The sequence below is a fragment of the Camellia sinensis genome, chromosome 9 (genome assembly GCF_055761805.1).
Source record: "Camellia sinensis isolate YWXY chromosome 9, ASM5576180v1, whole genome shotgun sequence".
Taxonomy (NCBI): Eukaryota; Viridiplantae; Streptophyta; class Magnoliopsida; order Ericales; family Theaceae; genus Camellia; species Camellia sinensis.
In genome coordinates, this window is record NC_138969.1 from 46986216 (window position 1) to 47000420 (window position 14205).

Below are 14205 nucleotides of genomic sequence, written 5' to 3' on the forward strand. Positions count from 1 at the left end.
ATTAAATATAAAATTATATGAAATGAAAAAGTTAAAAATTTCACATTTTTTGAAAAATGTTTTGTCATAGGACTCTTCCTCTCCGTGTTTATATGTTAAGTGTGAATTTTTTAGTAAGTGTGAAATTTTTAAATGTGAATATTCATATTTCAATTAATAAAATATTATGAAATTTTGAAAAATATAAAAGTTACCGTGATAAATCCCAACTAATATTTTTCAGGGTTATTTTTTTTATAAATTCCATATGGCCAGCTTATGATTCATTTGTTCCTATTTGTATTCTTATAACTCTTTTAAGTCATTTTTAATGTCAAAAACATTCAATACCATAAATTATTGCAATATGGAAACAATTAAATATCATAAATATTTACATCAATATGAATATCTGATATTACAATATTGCAAAAATTTATATCAATATGTATATCAAATACTATATTCAACGACAGTGTCAATATTCATATTATAGCATAATACTCACTTGATAACGTCTAATTCAAAAAAATAAATCTCCTATAGAATACAATTTTAAATATATAAGACTTATCGGATTACAAGTATTTCTATACGTTTTATGACCAAACAAGTTCGCGAAAATAACCTTTCTACTAATTTTTTTTTTTCTTAATAATAAATATTGCTATGATCTTAGTATTATACTATTATATGAATATTCAAACCATTTATATTGATATGAACATTTACAATATTATAGTATCTAGTATTCATAATATTTAATTATTTCAAATTAAAATAGTTTATGGTATTTAATTATTTTTGTATTGAAATAGTTTATAATAGGGATTTTTTTAATAAATTTCATTTTAAAAATATATTCATATTCTTTTTTAATATTCCATTAAATCATATTTGATGTAATATGACCAAATCACATCCAACTTGTCGCGCTTATTTCTATTTTGAAATTAATATATAACAACAAAATAACAATAATTCCTTATTCCACGGAGAAATTCTCTCATCATTTTAGAGAAAATTTTCTCATTTCAAGGAGAAAATCTATCCCCTATTCTATGGAGAAAAACTCTCTGCCATTCTAGGGGGAAAAATCTCCCCTATTCCATAGGAAAAAAAAAAATCTAACATTCTCAAAATCTTAAATCGGCTATCTCCTGAAAATTTCTCACTAAATGTTGATGTGAATTTTCACATTACAAATACATGTTGATAAATAACATCTCATCATGGAACCATACACACACTCAATATTAAATGAGTGTGTGAACATTAACATGGGGTGCAATTACCTATTTATATTACAAAATTAATGTAAACATCCATATCTCGATGTACACACCATGTTTGTACTACTATGACTACTTATATACAACTTTTGAAAAAATAAAATACATACCAAAGTACAATGTGAATATTCATAATAAATAACAAGCATACAACTAACTTTTAAAAACTTAAAACTCATCAAAATATAATGTGAATATTCATAGTTTATAATTAACATACACTATCCTTAAAAAACTACACTCATACCAATGTGAGCATTCACACTGGAATGTGACAACATAAAATAAAATTAAATAAAGTAAAAATTGACTATTTCGATTGTTCAATGGTAACAAAAATGATTGTTCAACCACCAAGCATAATAACAAAAATAACAAACATACAATTAACTTTTGAAAAAAATAAAATTCATACCAAAATACAATGTGAATGTTCACAATTTACAATACAATTAGTCTAAAAAAAAAACTAAACGCCATTTACATTGCAACGTGAAAATACGAAACAAAATTAAAAAGTGAAGAATCGACTATTTTGATTATTCAATGGCAATAAAAATGATTGTTCAATCAAAAAGCATAGTAACAATCAATATACAACAAATCATCAAACAATATATAAAAAAATATATCAAATAATTTATATATATTGACGCACCTTTTTAGAAAAATCTGTATATAATCAATTCCGACATAATATCGGCAAATGAATTACACAATATCGGTGACTACACAAATCGATGAAGAGACTACGGTTTATGTATAACAATGGCAAAAAAACAATTGTTTATTGCCGGTTTACTATCATCTCTGTTGCGAATCCATCATCATATCTATCATTGGTCTACATGTATAACTAATCTTCTCTTTCAAATGTTCTTCCATCATTGTAAAATAATAGTAAAAGAAGATCTTTGGTTAAGTGAATCTCTCACATTGAGGCAAAGAAAATACTAAAAATAATAATTTTCTATATTTATATATAATATTTTATATATCATAAATGAAACATATCTAATAATAATTTTCTCTCTTTTAAACATATGGTATATAATATATATATTTTGTGGACTTAGCCTCCGTTTGGGAAGTGGGTTGGCTTTTTGGCTTTTTGGCTTTTTTGGTTATTTTAGCCTGGGCTAAAAAGCTTGGTTTGGGAAGGACTTTTTGGCTTTTTGGCTTTTTTTTGTGAGAGAAGAGTGTAATGATTATGGGTTGGATGTGATGTTTTGTTTGTTGTGGCTAAAATAGCCTGTTTTGTCTTTTGTGGCTATTTTAGCCCCAACCCACTTGCCAAACACCATCTTAATGGGTTATAAGAGCATCTCCAACGGTAGTAGGCATTTTACCTATCTAAATATTACTATAAAGTATATATTTTATTTTGCCTATCAACGGTTTTATGTTTTTACTCCAACCATGCTCTTTATTTTAGCTATTTATCCAAATACTATTAATTTTATAGAATGCCACGTCAACAACAAAGATGGAGGGAAATGATCCTAATGATTGAATACATTTTGCCTAGCGTTGAAGGCTAGTTACATGTAGCTAGTGAATATGAGCTGAGCCAAAATGCCTAATCATATGCCTAGTGCATTGGAATTGAAAAAAGTGAATCACACTAGGCATTTTAACTAACAAGTATTATATGCCTAGTGCATTGGAGATGCTCTAAGTCCTCTAAATGAGATTTATAAATAAATATTTCTATATTTAATTATTTTAATTATTTTTATATTAAAACAACTTATAGAAAAAAAAAGATAAGAGTAATAATTATTTTACATTAAAGATAATTTTAAAAAAATTATAAGAATATAAAAAAGACCATGAATCATAAGTTATAATTTTTCAAAAAAATGTCCATAATCATTGAACCAATTTGATAAAATAAAAAATTGAAAGAAGCCTGCTGTCCCTGGCTTGAGAATCTCTCTCTCTCTCTACTGAATTCCACTCTCTTTCTCTCACTATACGTATCTGCTCTCTCTCTCTCTCTCTCTAAAACTCAAAAATGGATGAGATTGAGCACCGGTACGTTGAAGTGAAAGGTTTGAAGCTCCATGTAGCTGAGATCGGGTCGGGGCAATCGGTTGTGGTCTTCCTCCACGGCTTTCCTGAGATATGGTACTCCTGGCGCCACCAGATGATTGCCGTCTCCAACGCCGGTTACCGTGCGATCGCGCCCGATTACAGAGGGTATGGGCTGTCCGACCCACCGGCCGAACCCGAAAATGCCGCCTTGGGTGACCTCATCACTGACGTCCTCGCGATCCTTGATGCCCTAAGCATTCCAAAGGTATCCCGGAACTCCTCTTCGTTGTCAGTTACTTTGTGTTTGTTTGGTTGCAGAGAAAATAGAAGAGGAAAGGAAAAGAAAAGTAAATTTTGGGGCAAATTATAGTCGTGGTTCCTGTATCTTAGGTTAATTTGGTCTAGTTTCAATCTTATTAATTGTCATTTAAATTTTTACATTATATTAATTGATAAACTCGGATAAGAAATTTGATGGAATTTAAAAATAAAATGATTCATTGAAATGGGGGATATACATACCATTTCAAGTTAGACATCATCAACCACTCGAGGGAATTCATTACTCTAGTAATGGGTGGGCGTTCGTCCAGTTGGGCCGACACTACATAATAAGGGAATTTGTGTTTGCGTAAGCCCGGCCTGGTCCTCACATAAGGTCTTTACATCTGTCAAGCCCAACCCAAAAAATAATTATAAATCTCACACACTGGCAATGCGGAAGCCTTGTTGAAGATAAGCAAGTGTGTGTGGCGCTAGTTAACACTCTTCACTAGCCCGCCAAGAATGCTCGAAAGGTTTGCAAAGACAAGCAAACACAATATTAGTCCAGTCGATGAGCCACAAGATTGGAGACAAGCCACAATATAGCAATCAACAAGCTAAAATGAAAGTAACAACAACTGAAAGGCTATGCACAATGTAAAAGGCGAAATGAACTTTTCATTACTCAAAAGAAAGGCATTACAAAAGTTGAACAATGCACAAAAGTGCTACAAGAGTTGTCTTACCATGTACAAGGAGGGGGTACCCAAGTGATGAACCAAACCACAAGTCCATCTATCGGGCTTTATGTTTTCATAAATTTATCGTTCACCTACTTAGGTTACATTTCGTCCAAATTATTTTCTTATAATCTAGTAAGTCCTATAGGTGATATATAGTTAACAAAATACCCCTAATAATAATAGGGTAAAACACATTAATATTCACAGTGTGAATGTTCCAATCATGCAACATTCACTCTGGCAATGTGAACATTCATACTGCCAAATTTATTTAATATGAATATTTACATCACCAAGTTGCTAAGAGTTCAAAAAATATTTGTAAACATAAAATTGTCCATAAAATACTTTAAATATGATAATTAGGATTTGTGGATCAAATGTTCAAAATAATAAGATTTATTGAGATGCAAATACTTGAAAGATGATTTTATGATAAATTCCCCTTTTATTTTAAAAAACAAATTATGAAATCAATTAAAAAAAAAAAAGAAAGAGAACTTATGGGTAGGTCCTAATCGGTGGACTTATTGTCCAATAGATCCTATAAGAATTAATGGTATTTTTCATTAAACACTATTAAAAATTTTCATTGATTGTTAATTTTTAGCAATAAATTGAAAATTGTCACAAAAAATGTCACTAATTATAAGTTTTAGCGACAGTTTAAAAAATCGTCACAAAAAGTCACTAATTTTTAACTTTCAACGATAGTTTGAAAATTGTCACAAAAAAAGTCACTAATTGTAATTTTTAGTGACAATTTATAAAAATCGTAACAAAAAAAGAAACTAATTGTCAATTTTTAGCGATATGTGTAAAAAAATCATCATAAAAAATTATTTTTAACGACGATTTTATTATGACTTATTTTTAATAGGATTTTATGGGAATTAAGTCCAACTATTAGGATCTATTGGTAGTTTATCCTAAAAAAATGATATTTATTCATAAATCTCTCTTCACATGCTTATATTCTACCTGGTCCAAATTATTTTCTTATGTTCTAATAATTCCTATAGGTGACATTGTTATCAAAATACCCTTAATAATAATATGGTGAAATCCGCATTAATGTTCACATTGACAATGTAAATATTCCATGATGTGAACATTCACACTTTCACACTGTCAAATTTATTTAATGTAAATATTCACATCATAGAACATTTAAATAGTTCAAAATAGTGCACACCAAGTTGCTAAGGGTTTAAAAAATATTTGTAATGGTAAAATTGTCTATAAATTACCTTAAATATGAGAATTGGGATATGGTGAATCAAATGTTCAAAATAATAGGATTTATTGGAATATAAGAATATCTTATGGGCTAATTGAGATACAAATATTTGAAAGAAGATTTTCTAATAAATTCCCCCAAAAAAGTTTAAAACATTCCATAATTAAATTCAATCACATTATACTAATATCATTATAAATTGAAAAATTTTGTGTCTAATGCTGAGACCTTTATTATAGATCATATATGAATAAAAAAATTTATGTATTAAATTTAGTCGTATGATTTTATCATACTTATTTTCAAAAAAAATAATGGTGATATATTTTTAAATATAATATTACACCAACAAAACTTGCATAATTTTAAGAAATCATATAAAAAGTCGAAAAAAATTTGTATCATCAGCAATAATAATATATATTATTACCACAAATGTGAGTTTCAATAAAATTAACAAAGATAAAACTCAAATCCTAACAAAAAATATATATTAGTATATTATAATTAATTAATTTAATAACTGGTAGAGCCGAGTTGAAAGTATAAATCCCAAACTAAACCCATTAATATATCAGACTGAAAATATTGACCCATTCTGGTCTTATGGGCTAAAACAACCTTTCCAAACCCTAAAAAAATAGGGTCGGTCCAACCGGGCCAACGGACCAATGCCCACCTGTACATACCAATTGCTCAAACCACACTCAATTTGAATTTTTCTAATTTTTTTCTTCTCAATCCACACTATTAATTTTGGGTATTATCAAAATACCCTCATCTTCTCTATTTTGCAAACCCTAATTAACCATAGCCTAACCACCGTTGGTGTCGGCAGCCACCCTTGTCGTCCCCCTCTCCAACCCATCCCCCACCCCTCTTCCACCTTCCCCTAACCCGCGGTTACCCCCTCCTCTTTCTTCCTCCTCCTCCACCTAACCTTCACCTTCAAACCAAACCCTTGATCTCGATTTCTCTCTCTCTCTCTCTCTCTCTGCCTACGAGTAGGGGGTTGCGAGGGGTGGGGTCTTCAACGGTGGTGGGACGTGGAGGTAGTGGTAGCGAGGGCGAGGGGTGGTGGGGCAGCAGGGTTGGGGGGCCCTACAATAGGGACTGTGGAGGCTGCAATGGTGGTTAGGGAGGAGGGACATGGAGGTGGAGGTGGCTGGTGATGGCAACTGGATGTGGGGAGTGAGCGGCAAAGGAGGGACGACAGTGGCTGGTTGTGTGTAGGGTGTCTGAAATAGTAATTTGATTAAGGGACATAAATGTGTTGTAAAAAAAAATAATGGGATGATGGTGTGGAAATAGAACTACCCGCTAATCAAAAACTTTGAAAAGAGTAAATGGATTATTTTATCTTTGATTTCAGTACAATTTCTAACATACGTTATCAATTTAATTAAATTAACATAATGTGAAAAATCAAGAGTAAAATTGATGCAATTAGAATTACAATGATCAAATTGACACATAAGACAAAGGGGTTTTTGGTAATAAGTCCCTCAATTTCAAACTTCATTCCCAAAAGGACAAGCTAAAAATATTTAATTCATTAAGGACAAAGTTCAAAATATTTAAAAAATATGACAATAATACCTTCAATTTCTCTTCTTTTCTTATATTACCACAACCACAACCATCCGTTGTCTTCCACCGCCGGCCACCATTGATCACCCTGGCCGGCGACAATTTTCCTACGACCACTGTCGGTCAGCGAAAATTTTCAAGCAAGATTCTTTGGTGACAATAAAATTTTACTATTTACTTTAAATATATAAATAGTGAATTTTTGCCATTGTTATCACTGACCACCACATTTACTATAATTATTACCATTATTCATACAGATATTAAATAAGAAATCAGTCAAAACATTGAATTAATATCGTTAACAGTAAAATTTTAGTATTTCACTATTGAACACACTAAAATAAGATTTTCGTTTGAGATCTCATAATGAATATTCAAACTGATAATGCCAAAAAAAAATTGCACTAAAATAAAAATATATAAATATAGAGAAATAGAAATAGAGAGATAGAGAGCACATATATTGCCTCAGATTTGGCTCAAATTAGAGTAAAATTTTACTGTCTGAAAAATAGAGCATCATGATCAGACAAAGAGAAGGAGAGGAAGAGAATATAGATCTGAGATGATAGATCTCAGATCTGAGGTCGTCAATCTCAGATTTGAGGTCTTAGAGGCGAAGGATGATGATGGCGATTGTCGGTGGTATATGTTGAATATAAAATTAGCGTATATAGAATCTTTTTATTTTAAGTATTATGTATATAATCTATGATTCTATGATTGTGTCAATCACTAATTTAGTATCGTTTCCTTACTTATATCGTTTCCTAAATTGTATCATGATCTATTATATATATATATATATATATGCATGGTCTCTACCTCATTCATAGAAAAGCCAAATAATTCTTTTCATTTTTTTTTTTGATATCAAAGCTAGGTTAAGTACCTAGTAATTTTGCTTCACCGGCGGGCGGCAGCCTTGCCTTAGCCGCCCGCCGAACCTCAACCCATTCCATTGTCATATTTTCTTTCAGTATTACTTCGTGGTGATCTCTTTCTCTATCCACTAGTTTATTCCTATCCCAGATATCTCAATCATATTTTTTTTTACTCGTAATCCATTTTTTTTGTGTGCTTATGCTCCACTCTGTCTTTCCCTTTGTTTCAATCTCAAATAGGTTTCTATCTTCAAACCTATTTGAGTTTGAGAGTGGATATTATACATATATCATGGTGAGCATGGTGATATACCACATGAACCACCTAAGCCGCCCCGTTTGGCGCACAACGCAAGTCTCCCCCTTGGTGCATCACCTGTGCCACACTTGCTAATTCAACATCCAGTTCTCTATATCGGTCCGGCATGACCCCTTTAAACTGTCTCGATATTGATTCCGGTTAGTCTCTACAACGGTCCGACATGACTGCTTAAACTGTCCTGACATTGATTCCGGTCAGTTCCTAGCCGAACCGTTGTAGGAATTGATCGGAATCAATGTTGGGACAGTTTAAGGGGTCATGTCGGACCGTTGCAGGAACTAACCAAAATCAATATCGGGACAGCTTAAGGGGTCATGTCAGACCGTTGTAGAGACTAACCGGAATCAATGCCGAGACAGTTTAAGGGATCATGCCGGACCGTTGCAGGAACTAACAAGTGTGGCAAACACATAACTTATGACGTGGTGCTAAACGATGATGGCAACAGATGACTGAGTGCGCTAAGGGGCGGCTTATTAGAAAGTGCGCCAAGGGACTTGGGTTGTGTGCCAAATGGGACAGCTTAGGTGGTTCACATGGTATATCACCATAATGTATGCATAATACTCCTCCTTTCCGGTTAGTTTCTTCTATGGCAGTTCAATCCCTATTTTTTCCCTTTCTATGGTGTGATTCTGATGTATTTAGCACTGTTTGGCCTTTTTTATTTAGTGGACTACTAGATTTGTTCGGTAACATTTATTTGGACTAGCCGTTAAGTTTTTTTTCAGGCTTTGGTGTGATGTATTAAGCATTTTTTGGCCTTTTTTATTTAGTGAACTACCAGATTTGTTTGGTAGTATTTATTTGGACTAGCCGTTGAATTTTTCCCGGCTTTGGTGCTAATGTATTAAGCACTTTTTGGCCATTTTTTATTTAGTGGACTACCAAATTTGTTTGGTAGCATTTATTTGGACTAGTCGTTGAGTTTTTTCCGCTTCTTCCAGACATCTATTGGCAAGCTGCGATTGTTGAATATCTTCACACCAACTTGAGGGGGAGTGTTGACTATAGAAATTATAGTACATAGAATCTTTTTATTTTTAGTATTATGTATATAATCTATGATTGTGTCAAACACTGATTTAGTATCGTTTCTTTATTTATATCGTTTCCTAAATTATATCATAAATCTATTATATATATACATGGCCTCTACCTCATTCATGGGAAAGTCAAATAATTCTTTTCATTCTTTTGTATAGTGGCATCGAATGGCGCCGGTGGTTGAGACGGTGGTGGTGGTGGTGGTGGTGACAAACAGCACCGGTGGTGGTGACAAACAACACCAGTGGTTGAGACAGTGGTGGTGGAGACGGTGGAGGTGGTGGAAACAGTAGTGGTCGTGGTAGTGGTGGTAGTGGAGATGGTGATGGTGGTGGTGGTGGAGAGAGTTCTTAGAGAGAGAGGGAGAGAGAGAGAGTTGAGACAGATTGAGGGAGAGAAAGAGTACAAAGATAGAGAGTGTGTGTGAAGGAGTAAATTTCTCACACAATATAAATCTAAAATTTTTTGTCCTTCTTACAAGATTTCTTTATTTTGGAGGAGTTTATGAGCCAAAAAAATTAGAGTTTGTCCTTTTCAAGAAAAAAGGGTCTCTAGGAAGGAGTTATGGCCAAAAATCCCTTAGACAAATTACAGGACTATGGAGTTTCTTTCACAATTTTTTGGATATACATCTTGTCATAGTGACCTGAATATTTTCTTCAATTATAATTGGCTTTCCAAGCAATTTTTATAATTGTACTCAAACATTAAGAAACTAGAGGCAATCTCAAAATCATAAGAAAATGTTTTTTAAGGCTGGAAACATTTTGCATTCTACCAAACATCATGGGAAACAATTGGAGCGCTGGTTGATTTTTAACCAAAATTTGATTATCAAAAGTTAATTCCACATCAAGTGTAACCTGCATTATATGTCCGCTTCTACTTCCCCTAGTGTACCCATGTCTATTGGGGTAAAGGTGTGGGATATATGTTACACCTGTTTTCAATTTAGATATTTGGATCTTCTAATTTTATATGACTTTTGAAGAAGAATATGCTCATATTTATTAGTAAATTAACATTTCTAACTTCCCACACAAACGAGAGGTAAGAATTCCATATTTTCCCTAAATCTTATTTTGAAATACATTTTTTAATGATTTACATTTAAAAACATTATACATATGCAATATAGTGTGTAAGACATGTTTCCATACCCATATTTAAGTTTTGATGCATATCTCACGATTCTAAGCTTTAGATTTAGGAAGATTTGATGTTTGGACACGCATTCGCACTTGATACTCATACCGAGTACATGTAACACAACATTTAATCCTTTTTTGCTTCCCCTCTCTTTCACGCATTTGATTCACAGGTTTTTCTCGTTGCTAAAGATTTTGGGGCTCGGCCTGCTTACTATTTTGCCCTTCTCTACCCAGAGAGGGTCTTAGGAATCATAACTATGGGTGTGCCATTTTTGCCCCCAGGTTCCACTACATTCGACAAACACCTGCCTGAAGGTTTCTACATCTCAAGGTGGAGGGTATGTAGTAACTTCATCAGTTTGCTTGCTTAGAATTGAAGAAACAATCCTTTTATTTTATTTTTTATTTATGACTGAGAACTCGGCCTAGGCAAGGTCTTTTGGACCCAACCCAGGTGTGTAAACTTGAGGTACAGAGGCCACCCCCAACCTAAGCCTATGAACTGGGCAAATGGGAGGGGATTTGAAACCTCAGAGCTTGTGGATGGGAACCTGGGCGATTGACCATCCAAACTCCCTCTTTGGGTTATTGAAGAAACAATCTTAACTGCTTGCAATTTGATGTTTGTAATCTCAATACCAGGAACCTGGACGAGCTGAAGCTGATTTTGGCCGTCTTGATGCCAAAACAGTTGTGCGAAATGTCTACATTCTCTTCTCCAAAAGTGAAATACCAATAGCTAGAGAAAATCAAGAAATTATGGATTTGGTGGAACCGTCTACTCCTCTTCCCCCATGGTTCACGGAGGAAGATCTTGAAGCCTATGGAGCTTTGTATACGAAATCTGGATTTCGCACTGCCCTGCAAGTTCCTTACCGGTAAAATGGTTTTGCCCTCTGTGTTCACTTTAGTCAAGTAAATATAGGCCCCTGCCGTCTTCCTTCACTGCCCTTTTGTCTACAATGCGAGCTAAAGCCTATGGCTGTATCAACAGGCATCAACTGGACTAGGATGCCACACCTTCTACTCATAAGAGCACGAAACCTAGAGTCTATGAAGCACAGACACTTCTAAAAAAGTTATGTGTTCGTGGATTGTCTGTGTCCAGCACTGACACTTATCCAAAACATTCATATTCTTGAAAAAAAAATTAGACCCGAATACTCTTTGGACACTTGGAGGAGGGCGCACATGTCCATCATTTGAACACACATAAATTAATTATAAGTTTGAACAATATACTTAGGAGATAGAACACAAAGATAAAAGAAAACATGCAGATTTGTAAAAGACGATGTTATGTTGCATTTTTTATTATTTATTATCTTTGAAAGATATATTTGTAAATATGACATATAATAAATATATAAACTTATATATTTTGTCTATCCTCCCACATGATGTGTCCTACATTTTTTTTGAAAATTGTTGTGTTTTGTGTCTGTATCCATGCTCCATATCCTGAATGTAGACTGGCAGTTATCAAGATCACCACACTAATCAACAACAGGGTAACACTCAAATCTGAGTCTGAAACATTCATTCTTCATCCTCCTTCATAGTATCTATCAACATACTGAAAACAAAAGATTTTCTAGGTCATACCTTGATAACTACCGTGACCAATCAACACTACACGTCACACGGTTTACACACTATGATATATTGACAAGCCATGAATCTATTGAGCACCAAAGACCTTCAACTCCACTATTTATACTGTGTTAAAACCATGGTATATAGATAACTTATGTGATCAAACAAAAGGTCGACTAATTAAAACTTTTGAACCAGTTTGGCTGACTGATTTCTAACCAGCTACCATCTAATAATATAGGTTTGCTGATATGTTCTTTTACAGGTCGCTTGGTGAAGAGTTCAAGTTACCAAATACAAAAGTTGAAGGTCCGGCATTGTTGATCATGGGTGAGAAGGATTATGTTTTCAAATTTCCAGGAATCGAGGACTACATAAGGAGCGGACAGGTGAAAACGTTTGTCCCTGATTTGGAGATAACGTACTTGCCTGAAGGAACCCATTTTGTTCAGGAGCAATTCCCTGATCAAGTGAACCAACTAATCCTCACCTTCCTCAGTAAGCATAGTTGATTTCAAACATTTGAGGGTTGGTTTGTTGTTGTAATTTGAAATGTGTTGAGAGGTTTCGTTTGGAGCTCAAGAATACATTTGAGACGTTTGAAGTAACAGTATTAGTATGCCAATTGTGACATGAATAATAATTAACTATGTTGGGCATTATCAAAGGAAGAATAATTTTGTACGTCTTCTGTATGTCTTGAAATTTATGTGCAAGATGTTTGGTGCAGCTTATTGAAATCTATAGCTCTTTTCTGTTTTGAAAATTTGTGCCAGTATTTTTGTTGCAATTTTTATTTACTGTTCATGAGATAAAAATAAATTAAAAAAAAAGTGAACAGATTATTGGGAAGCAGAGAGAGTGGTGATTTTAGCTTCTGCACTTTACTATAAATTAGAGCAGATCAATCATTTGCTGGAAAAGCTTTTTCAATGGAATCAAATTTGAACCGTAGAAATGTGCCATCATAAACTAGCTTTTTTTCAATTAATAAGCAATTGCTAACACATATAGCAAGCTCTTCAAACTTTCATTTTTGGGTGAGATTTGAAAAAATTATAATTTATTTTGACGTAATTATACATGTCTCCCTCCAGTAACGGAGGTGTTAACAGAATTAATGAATGGCATTAAATTACTATTTACCTTTGTATGTTCATGTCAAATTATTATTTAGCCTTGTATATTTGTGTTAAACCAAACCAAACAAAGCCTTAAGTTTTATCAAATGGGATCGGCTATATGAATCATTCTTCTCCATTTAACTTTAGCCAAGGTTATTTCGTTAATCAAATTAAGTAGATTCATATCTCTATTTACTACACTAGTTCACGTCAATCTAAATCTATCAATTTCCCTAACACTATCATCTACCGTCATCATATCATATTTGTGTCAAACTAGGTTGGGAAAATTACATTGACTTCTTTCCATAAGGTTTGAAAAAATTATCGTTAGTTCCATAATTTTAACATAATTTACAAATACCCTCCTCTAATAATATATGTCTTAAATAGAATTAATTATATATTTGTGTCAAATAACTTTTTTATCCATTAAATCTTTTTTATTTTTTCCTCTCTTATGTCTCTAATCTCTTTATTCCATCTCTCTCCAACCACGCCACACCACTATTGTTGCTTCACCATCTTCCCTCCAACACCACCCCCTTCTCTTTTTCCCTTTTCTAACACCACATCATACCCTATCTCTCTTTCCCTTTCAACACCACACAACACCATCAATCAACCCTCTTTACTACACAACACCTCCACCAAATAGACATTATGCCTCTTTAATACAACACCACACAACCCCTCCACCATAACTATTCCACCACACAACCCATCCACCATAACCCCTCAATGGGTCCACTATATAGTCCTTCCATCATTGCCTCCACTCTCTCCCTCTTGCATCTCTTCCCCTTCTATTGTCCTCCCTTTGATTCACCCTATCTCTCTTCTCTCTCTCCTTTCATTTTTGCTATATTAAATAAACAATAAAGCAATTCAATTATGTTTTAAATAAAGAAAAGGTTAAAGTGGTTATTTAAG

The 14205-nt window shown here is 33.4% G+C and overlaps 1 protein-coding gene across 2 annotated transcripts; it reads left to right on the forward strand.

Annotated features, from left to right (window-relative positions):
• The first annotated feature begins 2956 nt into the window (after window positions 1-2956).
• LOC114277306 (epoxide hydrolase 3) lies at window positions 2957-12832 on the forward strand. Of its 2 annotated transcripts, XM_082888562.1 has the most exons (4): window positions 2957-3573; window positions 10723-10890; window positions 11195-11430; window positions 12414-12832. In XM_082888562.1, the coding sequence occupies exons 1-4, from the start codon at window positions 3289-3291 to the stop codon at window positions 12658-12660; spliced, it is 936 nt and encodes a 311-aa protein (XP_082744688.1). In that variant the 5' UTR covers window positions 2957-3288; the 3' UTR covers window positions 12661-12832. The 2 variants fall into 2 exon arrangements, with proteins under 2 accessions (XP_082744688.1, XP_082744689.1); XM_082888563.1 differs by lacking the exon at window positions 10723-10890 and having other exon boundaries at window positions 3141-3573.
• Window positions 12833-14205: the final 1373 nt, after the last annotated feature.